Source organism: Kogia breviceps, chromosome 1 (assembly GCF_026419965.1).
Source record: "Kogia breviceps isolate mKogBre1 chromosome 1, mKogBre1 haplotype 1, whole genome shotgun sequence".
In the NCBI taxonomy this organism is placed as follows: Eukaryota; Metazoa; Chordata; class Mammalia; order Artiodactyla; family Physeteridae; genus Kogia; species Kogia breviceps.
Window position 1 is genome coordinate 156185207 of NC_081310.1, and position 18304 is coordinate 156203510.

The window sequence follows — 18304 nt, forward strand, 5'->3', positions numbered from 1 at the left end:
GATGCTCAGTAACTTTGTTTGCTTCTTGGTCTGCCCTGGCACAAGTAATCCTGGTCCTTCTCCCTGTCCCTTAGCTCCCTATCGCTTGCTGTCAGTTCCTCTGCCCCTGAGCGCCTGGCACACCATAGATGTTCTGTACCCTTTGCAAAGAGCTTCCACACGCATCTTCTCCCTGGTGAATCCACTCACCTACTGTCCCATTTATAAGGGGGACAGAGTTAATCCCCACTGAGACCCGGAGAGGGAAGGAAGGACACAGACGCTGTTCAAGCGCCTATGATGTGTTGGAAGCATCAACCCATTAGTTCTTCATGATATCCTGAGAGGCAGGTATTATCCTTCCCCCTGCATAAATGTGGATGTTGAGGCTCAGAGAGGGGCAGTAACTTGTCCAAGGTCACACAGCGAGGAACTGGCAGAGGCTGAGTGCAAACCCAAGTCTCTCTGACTCCAAAGTCTGCGATTTAGAGCAAACATTTGCAAAGTGGAGTCAACGGATCTGTCCCCTAGAGCTGCTGAGAGGCCTAAATGGGGTCATCGGTGTGAGGGTGACCAGCACCGTGCTTAAGGACGAGGAGTAGCAGTGGAATCTTGTCTACCTCCCTCTAATCGTATAGAGAATAGGGACAGAAGTCCAGGGAGGGTCACTACATGCCCAAGGTCACAGCAAGCAATCACAGAGCCCAAGCTCACCGCCCCCAGGATCACTCTTTCCCAGCGAAGGGCAGGGGCCATCCCTCCCCAGAGAGTGGAAACTTCCCAAAGCCCCTCTGACCTGACGGGAGGGTGGAAAGAACAGGAATTTCTGCCACGGTACACCAATCCGGAGCCTGGGGCTGAGAGCTGGAATCCCAGGATTTGCCAAGGCCATTCCACCAGCCCCTTGCGGCACCGCCCCTGCCCCCGGGGACCTGCATGAAGAGAGGGGCCACCGCAGGGGCCCATGTTCTTAGAGGACTGAAAGTTGGCACGGTGAAGGGGACAGAGCACAATAGAGGTGGCCAATCAGAGTTGGGACAGTTGGAGCCGAACAGAAGAGCAGCCGCAGACTCTTCTTTTCAAATGACATCCACAGCACAGTCTGCTCCCCAACTGCGCCAACCCACGGTCACCAGCAGGCCCCAGAGGGGCCGGGAGGCTGAGACAGAAGAACAGCCTGAGAGCCAGGAGCCGGCCCGGCCCTCGCAGCCGGGCCCCGGTGGTCTGATGAAGCCGAACAATTTCACAGAATATCAGCACCAGACAAGGCACTCTGTGACCATGATGGGTCAAGACAAGTCCAGACCACCGGTAGCTACGGCTGTGCATAGCAAACAGGAACATGGTCCAGATTACGTCAGTGACCACACAACCCTCTCTGGCTGGAGCATGACTGCTGCTTCTTCGCCAGTTGCCTCCTTAGCTTGGTCTGCTACATAGGATTGATTAAGATGCCCCACCATGGATTAGCCCTGCTTCTCAACAGCATCCAATCTGGAGCCCACTTCCTCAGACCCTCCCCCAAGTCACCTCACACAAGCCCAGATCCCATATAAGTCCTTTCTCACACCCTCTGACAGAGACACCTCATAGATCCCATGGGGCTTCTCCCCTCACTGCAATGAGCAACAAACCCAACTATTAACCACAGGCAAGCTGCTGGTGGTCCTCACCTGCAAGGCACCAGCAGATGGGTCTCCTCAAATCCCTCCCCCCCGCCCCCCGCCACCGCCACAGCCACCTAACGCTGCAAAAGTCAAAGCCCAGGATCCATCACCTCCCTCCCACAGGTGAGGAAAGTGAGGTCCAAGCCCAAGGTCACAGAGTAGGGTGAATATGTAGTTTATCGTCCCAAGGGGATACTTTCGTGGGTGAAAGGACTCACCACTACTAATTAGGCAGGGACAGCGGGCCTAAACCAGGACTGTCCCGGGCAGGCCAGGCAAGTGGTCTCCCAATCAAGCAGCAAGAAAGCGGGGGAGCCGGACGGCGCTGGAAGCCTGGCCCGGCCATCTCTGTCCCTGCGCCCTCCCAGGGACAGGGTTCTCTCCGTGGACGGGCCGGGCAGCCAGAGACTCCTGGTTCTCCGCTGAGGTCTGGGGGTGCCCTGCAGTGTGATGCCTAGGCGTGGGGCCACACCCAAGTTTCCACGCACACAGCTGTCCCAGCGGGCTACGCCACCGTGTTTGGTGTTGGCTTTCCAGAGAGTTCCCTCAACTCTCTGGATGCCTCATTTATCCTGCCCAGAGGGGGACTGGGGGCGTGGGAGGGGTTCACATAAAAGAATTTGAAGGTGAATGAAGGTGACCACTCTAAACACTGAAAACTTTTTTATTTTAGCCTTTCACACTGGTGTTCTTTCTGATGCGGGCCACCCCTTCCCTGAGTGAGTGAACAGAGTGCAGGAACAGGCCGTGAGCCGGAACATCTGTTACAGCAGAAGCTTTCCTACGGGAGGTAGCAATGACCCAGAAAGGAGAGGGAGGGGGTCCCAGGGGTGTGCCCTTCCCTTGGCCGTGACCCCAACCCTGACCCAGAGGCCCAGCCCAGGTGAAGGCCAGCCCTCCCAGGAGGCCCAGGCTGCAAGCTCTGAATGTGGGGACGTAGGATGAGGTAGTGCCACCATCCCTTTGATGGGGCCCAGAGGGGCTCTGCAGAGATCAGCCTAAGAAAAGCGTCACTCGGTGATGCTACCATACGGTGATACCTCCAGGGGCTGCTCAGGCAGCTGGAGCTATTTGCCCCTGTGCTCGATGGCCCCAACGGCTGTGTGAGTGTCAATCTGCTGCCTCCGGTGTGACAATTTTTAACTCCTCTGTTCCCACCTCAGTTTCTGCTCTGCACTCTGTGCTAACTTACAAGACACCAGGCTCAGTGGACTGGGAGCCCTTCGAGGGTGAGAACTGTCATCAGTTTGTGTCTCTTTCCTCCTAAAGATCCCAGCTTAGCGTCTGGCACACAGTAGATGCTCAGTAAATGCCACCTGAACCAAATTAGTTAAGTCAGGAGTCTGAGACTCAGGGAAGTGGGGGAGGCAGCGTTCCCTGCAAAAGGTTCGTGGGTTCTGGTCACTTCTGTACATGCTCAGTGACCACCAGCTGGGCACAGGAGAGACCGAGGTGAGTAAAGCAAAAGTGCTGACCTTGAGCAGGCAGCCATGCTCCATGATAAATGTGCAAGCCCCAGAGATGGCCCAGAGGTGGCACACGGGAGCCAGGACTAACTCGGACCCGGGAGCGGTGACATCAGGAAAAGCTTTCAGAAGAGGGATGTCTGTGCAGAGGTTGGAAGGATGAGCCTGAATTTGCCAGCCAGAGAGGGGACAAAGGGCATCCGGGCAGAGGAGACAGCTTGGCAAGGGCATGGGGCAGCAGGGTGAGTGTGGGGTGGGGCTGACCAGGGAGAAAGCTGGGAGGTCAGCAGAGGTCACTCATGGAAGGTGTTGGATCCCAGAGCTACAGGAGCCAACCGAGGGATGCGGGCCGGGGACGTTAGCTCTGAGTGAAGACAAATCACGCCATCCCCCAGCTGGACTAAAAGATGCAACAGGAACAAGAACCCTGAGAGGCCTTCACAGAGGATCGGGGACACGGGGTAGCACCCAGGAGGGTTCCTGTTCAGAGGCCAGCTCTGGGGGGAGGCAGGAAGGGCTCTTGAGGGCCCTGGCAGCTGCAGATCTTTTCAACTAATCATATTTTACCTCCAAAGCTTTACAAAAAGTATTAAGAATCGGAACAGCAATGGCCAAGTAATGTAATCATCTCCTCCCTGTGCATTTCCGTGCAGTTCTCAAAATGCTCTCGGGTCCACTGTCTCCTGTGAACCTCCATCTAACCCCATTTTGCAGGTAGTGAAATTGAAGTCCTGTGTGGTCACATCGGATTTAGCCCCGGAGCCAGGCTAAAACCCAGGGAGCAGTTCCATGTCAGCCCTGGGCGTCAGGCTCAAAGCCCAGTTCCTTGTCCGGAAGAGGGTCCCCAGGGCTGTCGGGAAGCCCGTAGTACAAGTCTTCCTCTTCCTGCTCCAACTCCTCTGTACCTGCGTCCGAAGCCTCCTCTTCCTCCCACTTTGTCCTCGGGGGTCTCTGCCAGGAGCTGGGCAGGGCTGCCACCTGTAGCTGCTTCTCTGGAGCCACATCCTCCAACGTTGGGGCATCAATCATGGCAAAGTCATGGAAGCGGTCCAGCCGGCACCTGCAAGCCTGGGGCTCCGGGGGTGCAGGCCGGGGCTCCTCCTCCTCAGACTGTGCCAGGTTGGGGCTGCTGCCCTCAATGGAGCCCACGTCCAGGTCATCTTGGAAGGAAGCCAAGGGTGCAGGGCCCTGGGGACAGGTCGGGGGGCTGCAGGGGCAAAGGCGGAAAGGGAGAGGGTAGCTCTGAGTCAGACTGCCTGTGTCCAAATCCTAGCCACTAGCTGCAAGGCCCAGGGTAGGTGAGTTCACCTGTCTGGGCCTCAGTTCCCTCCTCTGTAAAATGGGGGAAAGAATAGCATTCAGTCCTATGTTTATCCCTGAGATTTACAACAGATAATGATCGCAAAGCACTTTGCACAGGGCCTGGCACATAGTAGGTGCTCAAGAAATGGGCCGTTATGATGTTATCCAAACCAGGTCACTCGTCTGCCTCTCTAATCACTTGGAGGTCTCCTCTGGGCCCACGACCCCTGTCACACTGGGTGTCACCTTCTGTTCCCTTGTGTGCCTCCCCCATTGGACGAGGAGCTCCGGCAGGGTAGGGGCTGGCAAGGGCTGGCAGGGAGTAGGTACCCAGTAATGCTGGTGGATGGGTGACTACGTGGATGAATGAGGAACCCAGTTCATGAACAGCTGGGGACAGGGTGGGGCGGGGAGTGACCTGACTGAGGTCACAGAGCACATTGGTGGCAGAGGCTGGATTTGAACTCAGGTCCTCTGGCTCCCTGCCCTGGCCCCTCATGGCGAGTATTCGGACAACTCTGAGGTAGGACCGATTATCCCCATGTGGGGAAACTGAGGCTCGGGAAGGTGAGGAACATCCGAAGGTTACACAGCAGAGGAGCTGGGATTTGAACTCAGGCCCATCTAAGCCGAGACCCATGCGTCTGCTACCCCTGCTGCTTCTCAGGGTGTCCCCAGCCTCTCTACTCTCCAGTGTCCCCAGCCACCGTTCAGTGGCCACACCCCTCCTCCTTCACCCCAGCGCCCCTGCGGTCCGTGCACTCACCCGGGCCTGCCCTGACTTGGGTCTCTTTCTCCCTCGTCCTGGTCCAAGCCCCTGTGGATGACCACGGCGGCTTCCAACAAGGCCTGAGGGTCGTGAGGGCCACCTTCTCCTCCATCGCTGGCTCCTGGCTGTGGCCGTCCCGGCTTAGGAGCCAGGACGGGGTGGGGGTCTTCACTGTAGCCCATGACCTTCATCTGCATGTGGCTGAAGTCTGGCAGGCTCTGGTCGTAGGCGGCTTCCTCCCACAGCCTGACGTAGGGGGTCCGGGGGCTGGGCGGGGGCACAGCAGACAGCGGGAGAGAGAACAGGCAGGTGGGCCAAGATTCGATCAACAGACGTCAGTGCCGTCCCCTGGCCCACCTGCTCGGCGCACCGGCTCTCCCCCGATCTCAGACAAGCCTCTGCGGGTGGTTACTGTACCCAGTTCATTGACGAGGAGGCTGAGGCCCAACAAGTTAAGTTGAGTGGCAGAGCTCAGACCCTCAGTCCAGTGTTCCTTTCACCCGCGTCTCCAAAGTTAACGCCAAGGCTGCGACTGTCAAATGAAGACCAGTTCGCGTTGACTGAGCTTTTGCTGGATTCTAGACGGTGGCCTGAAGCCTTTACATTTATCATCCCGTTTATTCTGAACGACACCTTGAAGCAGAATGGTCGTTCCCGCTTTTCAGATGAGGACGTAAGAACCAGCTACTGAGTGTTCCTTGCAGGCCGTGCTCTGTCAGTTAGCTCATCTAACCCTCCCTGTAACTCTGGGAGATACTGGAGGAAGCTGAGGCACAGACACCTTAGCTGGCTTGCCCAGGTGGCGTAGACATAGGGGGTGGTACTGCGGCTCCAAGCACCACTCTCTCCACTGCTCTCTACAGTCCAGGGCTGGGAGCAGCAGGGAGGAGCGCAGGCTCACGGTGGTCTGAGCCCCAGCTCTGTTCTAGCAGCTCTCCCTGTGTGACCAGTCCTCAGGCTGGCCCCCCACACCCACCCACCCAGGTCTGGTCTGGTGTTGACTCCCCGTGAGGTTTGGGGCTTGTGATTGCACTTCTTGAGTCTCAGTTTCCACATCTGTATAATGGGCCTGCCACCCCCCACTTCACAGGGCTTCTATGAGGACTGAAAGAAGAAATGGGCACAAAATGCCTGACTTGCTCTCTGGTGCTTTGGAAGCACTTCCTACTAATGATGGCAAAGGCTTATAGAGGGCCCGCTATGCCCCAGGCTCTGTTCTTAGCACTTGGATTATTAAAGTCCACCATCCATATCACAGGTCCCGCATCCGCAGATTCAACCAACCATGGATCTAAAATATATATTTTTAAAGTAAGTTCCAAATAGCAAAGCTTGAATTTGCCACACACTGGCAACTATTTACATAGCATTTACACTGTATTTACAAATATTGATATAGCGTTTACATTGTATTAAATATTATTAGTAACCTAGAGATGATTTAAAGCATATGGGAGGATGTACATAGATTGCAAGCAAATGCTAAGCCATTTTATATAAGGGACTTGAGCATCTGCAGATTTTGGTGTACGTGGTGGGAGAGGGTGTCTGGAACTCATTCCCTACAGATACTGAGGGACGGCTGTATTATTTCACTTAGCCCTCCCTGAAGCCTAGGAGGAAGGTATTATTAGTATCCCAGTTCACAGATGGGGCAAAGAGAAGCAGGTTGCTTTCCCAAAGTCACCCAGCCAAAAAGTAGCAGGGCGCCAGGGATGTGCCTTGGCCATCAACATGCCTCTTGTTTGCTAGAATAGTAGTAGTCACCACTGTGTCGGATTTAGGGTCACACCTATTTTTGATTTCTGGTCCGCCACTACTTCCCTGTAAGACAGGACAAAATCCCTGAGCCTCAGTTTCCTCAACTGTGAAAGGGTAATAATAAAGCTCATCTCACAGAATTGAGAGGTCAAAACAATCCATGATTTCTGATAGTGTGTTCTCAGTAAGTGGGAAGGCAAAGCCAGAGCCTGGGGCAGGGGGGCAGACACCGCCCACCCCTCCTGCCCCCCCCCAACCCCCGCCTTGGCAAGGGGAAGACTGGCCTGAGGTGCTCACTGCCCCTCCCCTCCCTCCACTGCCCCACCCCCACCCCAGAGGGCACGGCACCCACCTCTTCATCTCAGCAGTGAGTCCGTTTTCCATCAGGCCCAGCGCCTTCGGTGACAGGATGCCTTGGAAGTCAGAGTCAGCGGGTACGAAGGTGATCTGCAGGGCAAAGGGGAGAAGGCTTCTCTGCAGCTGCCCACACACATCCGTGGTCACTGCTCCCCCAGAGCACAGGCCTAACATCTCCACATACCCTAGGAGAGAGGTCTGACAAGGGAGTCCACCCCGTTTGACAGGAGGGTACCTGCTCAGGGCCCAGCACCTGTGGCTGGCTGGACCTCTGGGCTCCTCCTCCCACTGGCTCTTCATTCACCCAGCACTCATTGAGCATCAGCTGTGTGCCAGGCACTCTTCTAGGCACTAGGGGGCAGCAATGAGTGAATGAGATGAACACCCCTGCCCTAGGGGAGGTCATATCTTGTCATTTCCAGGGGTCCTCATCCAGTGCCCAGCACTTGCCCGACCCAGAGTAGGCCCTTCGTCCGCATCTGGTGAGTGAGTGGGAAGCAGTTCATGTGTTTCTTGGCACAGACAGAGGCTGAGGTGGGGAGGACAGAGAAGTGGATGGCTGAGGTTGTGACTACACGACTGAACTGTTCACTTAAAAATGGTTAAGATGGGGCTTCCCTGGTGGCGCAGTGGTTGAGAATCTGCCTGCCGATGCAGGGGACGTGGGTTCGTGCCCTGGTCTGGGAAGATCCCACATGCCGCGGAGCTGCTGGGCCCGTGAGCCATGGCCACTGAGCCTGCGCATCCAGAGCCTGTGCTCCGCAATGGGAGAGGTCACAACAGTGAGAGGCCCGCGTACCACAAAAAAAAAAAAAAAAAAAAAAAAAATGGTTAAGATGGTAAATTTTATGTTATGTATATTTTACAATTAAAAAAAGTAGGACTAGTAATGCCTGTCTCCTGGATTCCATGAGATAATATATAAGGAGTCCCCCAGCACAGAGCCTGGCACATAGTAGCTGCTCAGTAAATCATAGTTTGATGCTACTGAAGATGAAATTACCTGACTTCCCTGAGTCTTGTTCTCCTCAGCTGAAAATTTGTTCAACAAATATTTGTTGAGACCCGATTGTGTTATGCCAGGTTCATAAATAGCAGCCCCTTTTCTCCCTTCCCATAGAGTACGGTGAGAGAAAGCTTAGCATGTCCTGCACTTGCCAACTGACTCTGTATTTCCTAGAAGCTGCCCCTTCCTCCAGTTATCCTCCTCCTCCTCCTCCTCATCATCATCATAATCACCACTACCGCCACCACCACCACCAACATCTCCATCAACATCATAATTCTGTCATCACAATCAACATCAGCACCAGCGCCTTCATCACCATCACCATCATCATTATCACTCTACAGCATCATTATCATTGCCACTGTGAAAAGCCTGGAGGAGAAGGAAAGTCCTGAGACTCTTACAACACAAGTTCTTTTAAGAAAGGATGACAGGCAGAGTTGAAGCTGGGGAGGGGAGATCAGATCATAAAGACCCCAGAGCATCAGGCTAAGAAAGTCAGCCTTTATCCAGAAGCAATAGGAGCCCTGGAGGAGTTCTCAGCAGGAGAATACATAGCCAGATTGGTGTTTAGGCAGAGTTTTGAGCAGTCCCCAAAGGGAGGGAACAGAGGGATGGAGGGAGGTCCATGGAGAGGACCAATCCATCAACCACCAATCAGGGGCCTGGTCCTGGGCTCCAGCAGAGCAGGCAGGAGTGGGGAGAGGGTGACTTGTAGGCAGAATCAGAAGCCAGACAGGGAGAGGCCCTGCTTTCCCAGACAATCCTTCCCCTTCTCCCAGTTCCCCTGCCCCATCTCAGCTAATGGGCACAGCATCCCTGACGGTCCCACCTGCTAGATTTGCCCCGATTCCTCCTTCCCTCTCAAGCCTGAGGCCCAGCTGACCACCAGATCTGACCAAGTCTACTTCAGAAATTCAATAAAATAAGCTGGATGGGAGTACCAGGGCCACGCCCAGCCACAGCAGGTACTATATGTTTGATGAACTGGAAATGTCTTCTCAGTTCCTACAGCCTTGGGTTCAAGTTCTGCCTTAGTCTAGGAGATGATCATCCTCCCTTGGACCGGAGAAGGAGCCTCCCCCACTGGCCTGGTTGCTCTTGAACGTTCTTCCTCCCAGACATCAGCCTGATAGCTTCCTTGAACTGCAAAGCTGCTCACAGCCCTCCCTCATCCCATCCACTAAAGGGTCAGGTCCAAATTCCTCAGCATGGCATCCAGGTACCGTGGACCTGAGACCCATTCCCTCTCCGCCTTACTTCACCCCCGACACCCTCCAGCAGCCAGGCTGACCCACTTGCCTTTTTCTTTCACCTCATGTCTTTGTCCATGCTGTTCCTTCTGCCTGGAATTTCTTTCCCCATCTTTTCTGCCTGGTGAACTTCTGCTTAACCTACAAACCCCAGCTCATCTTCCCTGTGAAGCCCACTCCCTCCCCATCAGGCAGAAAATTGTCTCCTCCATGAGACCCCCAGGGCCCCTCCATGAGACCCCCAGGGCCCCATCTTTTCTGCCTGGTGAACTTCTGCTTAACCTACAAACCCCAGCTCATCTTCCCTGTGAAGCCCACTCCCTCCCCATCAGGCAGAAAATTGTCTCCTCCATGAGACCCCCAGGGCCCCAAAGACAGGGACAGCTTAATTCACATGGGTACTGGCTACCCCTTCCCCCATATCGTAATCGGCGAATTCCATTCCCTTATATTTATTTTTTTTTCAATCCAGAAAGTTCCCATTCGTCAGGCACTGAGGCAGGGGAGGATCCGGCAGGGAGGATGGTCAACAGCATTTGCTGAGGGTTCCGATGGCCCAGGCTCCAATGAGACAATGTGGGAGACTGGGACCCTCGTCTAGCACACCTCCCTGGTCTACGACACACTTCCCTCCCCTCCTTTAGTGTTCCAGCCCTAACAGCCTGCATCCCTGAAACACACACCCACGTCTGTGCTCACGCACCTGCACACACATCCAGAGACCCGCCCTAAGCCACAAACACCTGTCCTGAGAACGCTGTCTTCGCATTGGCTCCAGGCCAGGCGTGATGCCAGGCCCCCCACCTACAAGCCCCCACCGGCTCCTCCACAGGCCCGGGCGAGCCTCTGCCAAGGCCACAGAAGTGGTGCACAGGGAGGGGCATTTGAATCAGGGCCTGGTGGGCACTGAAAGCTGTGCCGTTTCTGACCCGCCATGCGGCCTCCACAGCACATGAACACGTGAATCTCTCAACAGTTACTCATTAATACCCAGCAATATTCCCTCCTCCACACCCCCCCCCTCTTATCCCCACTGCCACCAGGTCAATCTGCCCACTGCCCACAGCCAGCTCTGTGAAGGGGGTGAGGGCAGGAAGGACACTCCCCCTACCCCACCCCAGCCATCAACTTGCTGTCCCCCAGGGCCCTCTTCTCCCGGTGACCTCTGCTCAGGACACTGAACAGAGAGAGGCAAGTTGACTGTAAACTGCTCGGTAAATGACCAGAAACCAGACCACAAACCAGCCGGGACTGCCTCAGTGCTGAATGAACGCGTAACAGCCCGGGGCTTCCCACAGAGGAGACAGGACGGGGAGAGCCGAGCCCAGGCCCCCAGGATCCTCCTCCCTCCTCGCAAACCCCAGCACGGCCATCCAGGCAAGAGGCGAGGAGGTGTCTGAGGGTGTGAGGCTGCCTGGGGCCTGGAGCCCTGGATGGCAGGACCAGCAAGGCCCTTAAGATGCACACACTCTCCCACCCCCTCTTCCTGACTCACATATTCCACAAATGTGGAAACTGAGGCTCAGAGAGGGAAGGGGCTTGACCAAAGTCTCCCAGGTAGTTAGAGGCAGAGGCCAAGTTAGAATCCATGCTTCTTTCCTTGTCTCCCTGGGTCTATCTGACCAGCTGCTGTGACCTTGGAGAAGTCACTCAACCTCTCTGGGCACTGAAGAATTACAACTCCTGATATGCCCATTTCACAGGGTTGTTGAAAGGATCACTCACAGTAAGGGTGGCAGCGCTTCACCTACATATAACACTCTACAGTTTACAAAACTGCCCATCTCTTTTCTGTTCTCCATAATAACTCTGTGAGGCTGGCAGAAATAGGAGCTCGGGGCCTCATTTGGCAGATGAAAGAAACTGAGGCTCAGCAAGATAAAGGTCACAGGGAGAGTTTGGAGCAGAACTAGATCTCAAGATTCCCAAACCAGACCTCTTCCCGCCACTAAGTCACTTACTAGGCTAGGAGTCCATTAAACCTTCAAAAGATAGAGCTGCCTAACCCATGCCATCAAGGTTGACAGCTGACCACCCAGAACGCTCAGCAGCCCTGGGACACAAGGGATCGCCCTCCCGAGGTGGAGGGTTGGTTATGCTTTAGGCGACACACGTCTGAGCTCTTAATCCCAACCCTGACACTTAGGAGCTGTGGGATCTCACTTTCTGAGCCTCGGGCTTCTCTAGTGTAAAATAGAATTTCAAAGGTACCAAAAAGTTCAGGATGAGGACTGAACTGCACCAAGGATGCAGGCGTGCCTGGCAGGCAGCAAGCCCTCATAAGCTCTGGTTTCAAGCACCCGGACTGTGTGGTGGGTTTTGCTGCGTCTCCCCCATGGTGCCTAGTTCAGGGCTCCAGATACAGGGGGCTCCTGATCAATCGTTATGATAAGGGATAGATGTATGGATGGATGGATGGATGCTCAGGAGAGCGGAGATAAGAAAAGAAGGGGTAAAGAGGAAAGGATAACAAGATGATTGAAGGATGGGGGATTGATGCCAGGAATAGAGGCACAGCCCCAGGCCCTCCTGGGCCTTGGCCCCCAGGCCATCTGTCCCCACTCCCACCTACCTTGGGGTAGCACTGGCACATGCTCCAGATGACACCCCCGATCACCATGACACCGCCCACGGCGTAGAAGGTGCCGTAGACCTGGGGCCGGTCGTGGCTCATAAGGAACGTGCCAAGGGCCAGCAGGAAGAGCCCCAGCATGATGAAGCCGATGCGGAAGGTCTTCTCATCAGCCATCGCTGCCTGGCCAGGCCTGGCCTGTGCACCACCCGCGGAGGGGCGCCAATGAACCAGCCAGCCGTCTCCACACGCTCACACCGGAGGAGTGAAGCTCCGGGATCGCTGCAGATCAGGGCTTAAGGTAAGAGGGAGGGAGGCTCCCTTCTGGTCCAGCTCAGCCCCTGGGAGCACCAGTTCTCCAGGCTGGAGGAGCTACGCTTGGGTGGCCACGTTCTCCTACCTTCACTCCCTCTCACCTTCCCTCTGGCCCCTCCGGAGTGTGTGGGAATCTGAGTGAGGGAGACACGAGGGAAGGAAGGGGAGGTTCCAGGGGCTGGGCCTCAGCCAAGGCTTTGACATCACCTCATTTGCCTGTTCGGGGCCAAGCTGGGCTGACAGGTGGCCCCGCACCGTCCAGTCACGGGAAGCAGATACAATGCTGCAGACCAAAGACATCAGAATGCCACTGGAGGATCCCACAGGGTCCCACAGGCTCGCATTTTAGAATCCTGAAGAATTCTAGACTATTCAAGGTCATGTGCCCATCTGGCCCCTATTTATTTGACCGTGGCTGCACGCATGGCTCTGTTCTAAACATGTGACACATATTAACTCATTTAACAGTATTGCCACTGGGTGATACTGCCTAATGGTAGCACAAGGGTTAAACGTGCAGGCTCTGGTAGCTGGACAGACTGCCTGGGCTTGGGTTCTGGTTCCTCTATTATGGCGCAGTGTGGTCTTGGTCAAGTTACCTCCTGTGCCTCAGTTTTCCTCCTCTCTACAATGGGGATAATAATAGCAACTCACAGGATTGGGTCTATCCCCAGGCCTGGCCTCCCTGAGTACCTCTGTCCCCTTCCCGTACTCTGTGCTCCAGCCAGGCCTGCTGGCTCTGAGCTGGCCCTGGTGAGGCAATGCCCCTCTAGGGTGTGAATGGCTGACAGCAAATTCCTTGCCTCCTAACCTAGGAAGATGCCTTCATCCTAAGAATGACACTCTAATGGTGGAATTTCAGTCCTGGGGACAGGATGATGGTAAAAATCAGATTCCCTTACAGGATTATAGGAAAATGAAGGTCAACAGTATCTCTAAAAGAAAATGTTAACGTGTTGTTTGTATGGTATTGAATTGCTGCTGCAGGATAAAAGGCTTTCATCTGGCATCCTGACTTCACAGGTTTGGGGATTTTCCTGTTTGTGATCGTCACCCTCTCCCTCCTCCCCAAAACAAGCTGTGCTGGTTCCCGACATCACACCTGTGCTCACGTGATACCCTCTGGCATCGCTGCCCACAGCGCCTTGGGGTTTCATTGTGAAGCTGTTTCTCCTTCACCAGCCCTCAGACCCAGCACTTAACAGTTTGCGGAGTCGGTCCCCTGTAGCAGAGCTTGGGGGACCCTCCCAGTGAGAGGCTGCTGAGCCGTCAGAGAAGGGCTGAGAGGCACCAGGTGACATCCATGTTTGTTTCCCGGGGTGACCTTGGCCTGGTGGCTCCGCTCTGGGCTTGAGTCTTGTCATCAGTGATTGAAGGTGGTATTAGGCCACCTCCCACGGGTTGTGGAGGGAAGTGACATGATGGAGGGAAAAATGCTTTTTAATCTGCGATTATTTACAGGGCCGGACCGTCCAGGGAAATACTATTATAATCATCTTATACAGGCCCAGAGAAGGGAGGCTACGTGCCCCTCCCCCAAAAAGGAGACCGGGGCCCAGAGGGGCCTCAGCCTGCCTGTCTGGTCCTGAAGCCCCGGCTCACGGCGGGATTGGATTTGCGGGGTCGCGGTCCAGCAGGAGCATCTCGCGCCCCCTGGTGGCCATCGTAGCACGCGCTTGGCGAGGTGCTTTCACACCCCGTAGGTCATGCCTGAAACTCGCAGCCCCGTGAGGGGCGCAGGGAAGAGGTTATCGTGCCTATTTCACAGGCGAGGAAACCGAGCCCGGGGAGACTTCCCCAAAGATCTCCCCAGACTGAATCGGGGGCTGAGCGGTGACCGGGATCTACACAGTCCCAGCCCCACTGTGGATGAATCAGATCTGGTCCTTCGGGCTTCCTGAGAGTCCTCCGGGTCACCCGAGCACTCTCCGTGTCTCCCCATCTTTCCTTTCCTCACCACGACCCGGCCTCCTTTCCACCTTTTCTCTCCTTAAAAGAGGGGAGTAGGGGAGAAGTGGCAACGAGTAAGAAGCTCTGGGACAAGTAGGTGCTCGGTAAAATGGGTCTAGTCTAACCTCTTCCACAGAGCCATGGTGAGGGTTAAGCAGGGACACGTGAGTACCGCACATTGGAAATATTGGGCTGTCCGCGGTTCCCGCTCACGTCGCACCTGCCTCTGACTTCTGCTTCCTTCCCTGCAAAGCGGGGGGAGGGGGAGGAGCGGTTGCGGAGTCTGCCACCTTCCAGCAGAGGACGCGATAACCACAGTTTTCTTCCGGTCTGCAGAATTCGGGGTCCTCGCAAGATCCTAAGAGCTGCTGCAGGAGGGGAAACATCACACCCATTTGACCGATGCAGAAACTGAGGCTCTGCATCAGTAATGGCCCAAGATCACAGAACCTATAAATCGCAGAGCCAGGGTTCAAGCCAGGCCCCATGTCCCTCTCTTCTTGAGCGCCTGCTACGTGCAGGATGCTGAGGTATGAGGTGTCTGATGAACACGGGTTTTCAGTGTGATGGCACTTGGTCCTGTCTTCTGGGGCACAATATGGTAAAGGCTGTGAGATATGCCTGAGGTCCAGCAGGTGCACAAAGCAGACAGAGGGAGAGACTGGGGTGGAGGGCAAGGAATGAAGGGACAGATTCACAGGAGGGATTCTTGAGAAGCCAGTTGGAGTTCTGTCAGGGCAGGAAAAGCAGTTCAAGCAAAGAGACCAGTGTGTGCAAAGGCCCAGAGGCAAGTAAGCACTGACACATAGCTGGAGGTAAAACTCTAAATGCTATGTGCACGTCACCCTTACACTGCATACTCCTCCCCTTCCTGCTCCTCCATGTCAAATCCATCCTTCCACCACCTGGATATCCTAGCCGACATCCTCACCTCCTCTCTCACACCCACATGCTATTGGCCCTACCTCCGAGACAGAAGAATCCAATCACTTCTCACCCCCCACTACTGCTCATCACCCTGGTCTTAAGCTCAGAGAGGCGGCAGTGAGTGGTGGCGTGAAGCGAGATCTTAATTCCCAGCCCAGGAGTTGAACCCGGGGAGCCTGGATGACAACCAGGAATCCTAGCCACCACACCCCCTGGCTCTTGCCCCCAGTGAAAAATGCATTTCTCACCGAGGCAAAACTGTAAAAACCGGTCAAAGTTTATTATTAGAGACATAGCACAACAAGAAGTGGGAGAGCACACAGAGAAACAGTTTGTTCAGTTAAGACAGAAGCAAGGCAGAGATGCACACCCGGAGAGAAAGGGTGTGGGCATCCTCTCTAATGGGGAGGAGCAGTAAAGAGGCGGTTAAGTCATTCATACAGGGCAGTTCTTCCGGGTCTTTGTTTACATTTGGCCGATTATCTTGTTTCTTTTCCCACACCTGCCCTGCCCTAGGGCCCTTCCCAACATGCATGCGCAACTTTTCTCCAAAATGGATTCCAGCCCAGAGGCCTATGGGACAGCCTTAGCATCACATATTACGGAGTGGTGCCCCCTCCTTTTTGACCCCCAAGGAGCATTTCTGTGCATGTGCAATGTTTCCATTGCCCCAAGGATGGGAAATGTATGACCTCTTGACCTTTTAACAGGGTTTAGCCCCTCTCTGTCCCTGCCATAAAAATGTCCAAAATCCGGTTATTTACCCAATTTCTGTTGCTGGTGTTTATATCAAGGTGCAGATCTCAAAATATAGATGTAGTCCTGGAGCCCATTTGTCTCTTGCTTCAGGAAATGTAAACAGGGGGCTGGGAATGAATGTCCGGCCTGGAGCCCATCTTCTTCTCACCCCGGGAAGTGTGAAAAGGAGGCTAGTTGTAAATGTCTAGCCTGCAGCCCATCCATCTCCTGCCTCGGTCTGAGGCCCATCATGTCTGTCCTTCTAAGAGGTCCTTCTGCTTCTATCCTTGCTGGCTGAAATCTCTTTCCCACCCAAATGCCAGGTCAGACCATGTCACTCCTCTGCTCGGAACCCTGGATGGTTCCCTGCCCTATCAGAGTAAAAGCTAAGACTCAAAATGGCCTACAAAGCCCTAGATAATTTGCCCGTGCTGCTCACCCTATCACCCCTCTGAGATAATCTCCTGCCACATCTCCCCTCAACCCCTCCACTCCAGCTACCCTGGCTCTATGCTCTTCTGGGAATATACAGCCCCCCCACCCCGGGCCTTTGCCCCTGCTCTTCCTTCCGCCTGGAAAGCTCTTCCTCCAGATATCTGCATGGCTCCCTCCCTTACCTCCGTCAATTCTTTGTCCAAATGTCAGCTTCACAACGAGGCCATCTCTGGTGTGACATCTGAAACTGCAGAACCCCCCCTCCCCCAGGTGTTCCCTGTCCTCCTTTCCCAATTAACTTTTATCCATAGTACACATCATTTATTTATCTTGTCTCCTGTCTGTCTTCCTCCCCTAGAACTCGAGCTCCCACAGGCTGGGGGCTTTGTTTTGTTCATTGTTGTATCTCCAGGGACTAGAACTGGTTGGCTCTCGATTCATGTTTGGGAATGGAGGGATGGCTATTGGCTCCAGGGGAGAGGGAGGCTGGAGAGGAGGCATAGGTAGGAAAGCTCCTGGGATCAGGCTAAGGTTGCCAACATCTTTCAGAGGCCAACAGGGAGCCTCCCAGGGAGTTGTGCAGGGGGCGGGTGACACAGGTTGGATTTTAATTTTACACTGATTCTCTGGTTCTGAGATCAGGTTGGAAGAAGCAAGAGGAGATGGTGGAAGTGAGGGGCAGTTGCCAGACTCTAGCAGAAACCTAGGGAGGGAAACATTAAAATGAACCCTTTTTAAAGAGTAATTAGTTGCTGTGAGGCTGGAGGGCAAGGGAATTTCTGACTGGGAATTTTCCAACTGATTTGAGGTGGCGAGCTCCAGGGCACGGGGTCACCAGTCAACGCAGAGGGAAACAGGGCAAAGGAGGGGCCCAGGGAAAGCGTGGGAGAGGCCTGAGCTCAGAGGGTCCCTGATGTCCCAGGCCTGGTGGCGGGCACCAGATGTGAGCTCTGAATGATGCATGAAGAAACCAGTCAGCCAGGCCCAGGAGGAAAGAGACCAGACAGCAAACCAGTGCCTACTGGGGGCTGGAGTGACAGACCCATCCTCAGGGGGCTGCCCGGCCTGAGGCCTTCCCAGTTCACAGCAAGGCCACTGCGTCTCATAAGGAACCTTGGCTTGGCAGGGTTGGGGTTAGGATTAGGGAGACTGGCTCCGTGGAGCTGGCTTGGCCTCCAAGGAGCTGGTGACCTTGAGCAAATCACTGACCCTCCTTGGTGGCTTTCAGTGGGATGCAGATGAGCTGACTTAGAGAGGAAACCAGAAAAAGCTTTTCTGGTCTTCCAGCCTTCCCCACCCCCTGCCCCTTCCAGCTCCCACTTGGCAAAGGTGGTGGTACCTCCAAATCACACCTGCAACTCATTAACTCACCTGCCTGGGGGAAATTCCTCAGTTTGGGGGTAGGAGGGAAGCTGGGCTCTGCTTCCCAGCCTGGAACCTCATTAACCCCTTCAGAATTGCAGAGGGCCTGATACATCCCCCGCACCTCCCCCAACCAAATCCCCATGGTTCACACAGGAAGCTGGGGTGTGTGTGTGTGTGTGTGTGTGTGTGTGTGTGTGTGTGTGTGTGTGAGAGAGAGAGAGAGACAGTGTGTGTGAGTGTGTGTGTGAGAGAGTGTGCGCGCACACACATTTCAGGGTCACACCGAAAGGTCAGGGCTAAGGCAGCATTCAAACCTGCATCTCCATCATAGCAGTAAGTATAAGGCACACACAGGGGAGATGGGGAGGAAGGGAAGGGGTACAGGATGGGGATCCAGGATTTGGTGAAGGGGGAGGGAGAGGATCCACAAGATCCACAG

At 54.8% G+C, this 18304-nt stretch overlaps 1 protein-coding gene across 1 annotated transcript; it reads right to left on the reverse strand.

Moving 5' to 3' along the window:
- Positions 1-3904: 3904 nt before the first annotated feature.
- BSND (barttin CLCNK type accessory subunit beta) lies at positions 3905-12312 on the reverse strand. The gene is made up of 4 exons (XM_059063364.2): positions 12136-12312; positions 7298-7391; positions 5181-5457; positions 3905-4319 (listed from the first exon to the last, which is right to left on the reverse strand). Exons 1-4 carry the CDS (start codon positions 12310-12312, stop codon positions 3905-3907), a joined length of 963 nt encoding a protein of 320 aa, XP_058919347.1.
- Between the last annotated feature and the right edge of the window lie 5992 nt (positions 12313-18304).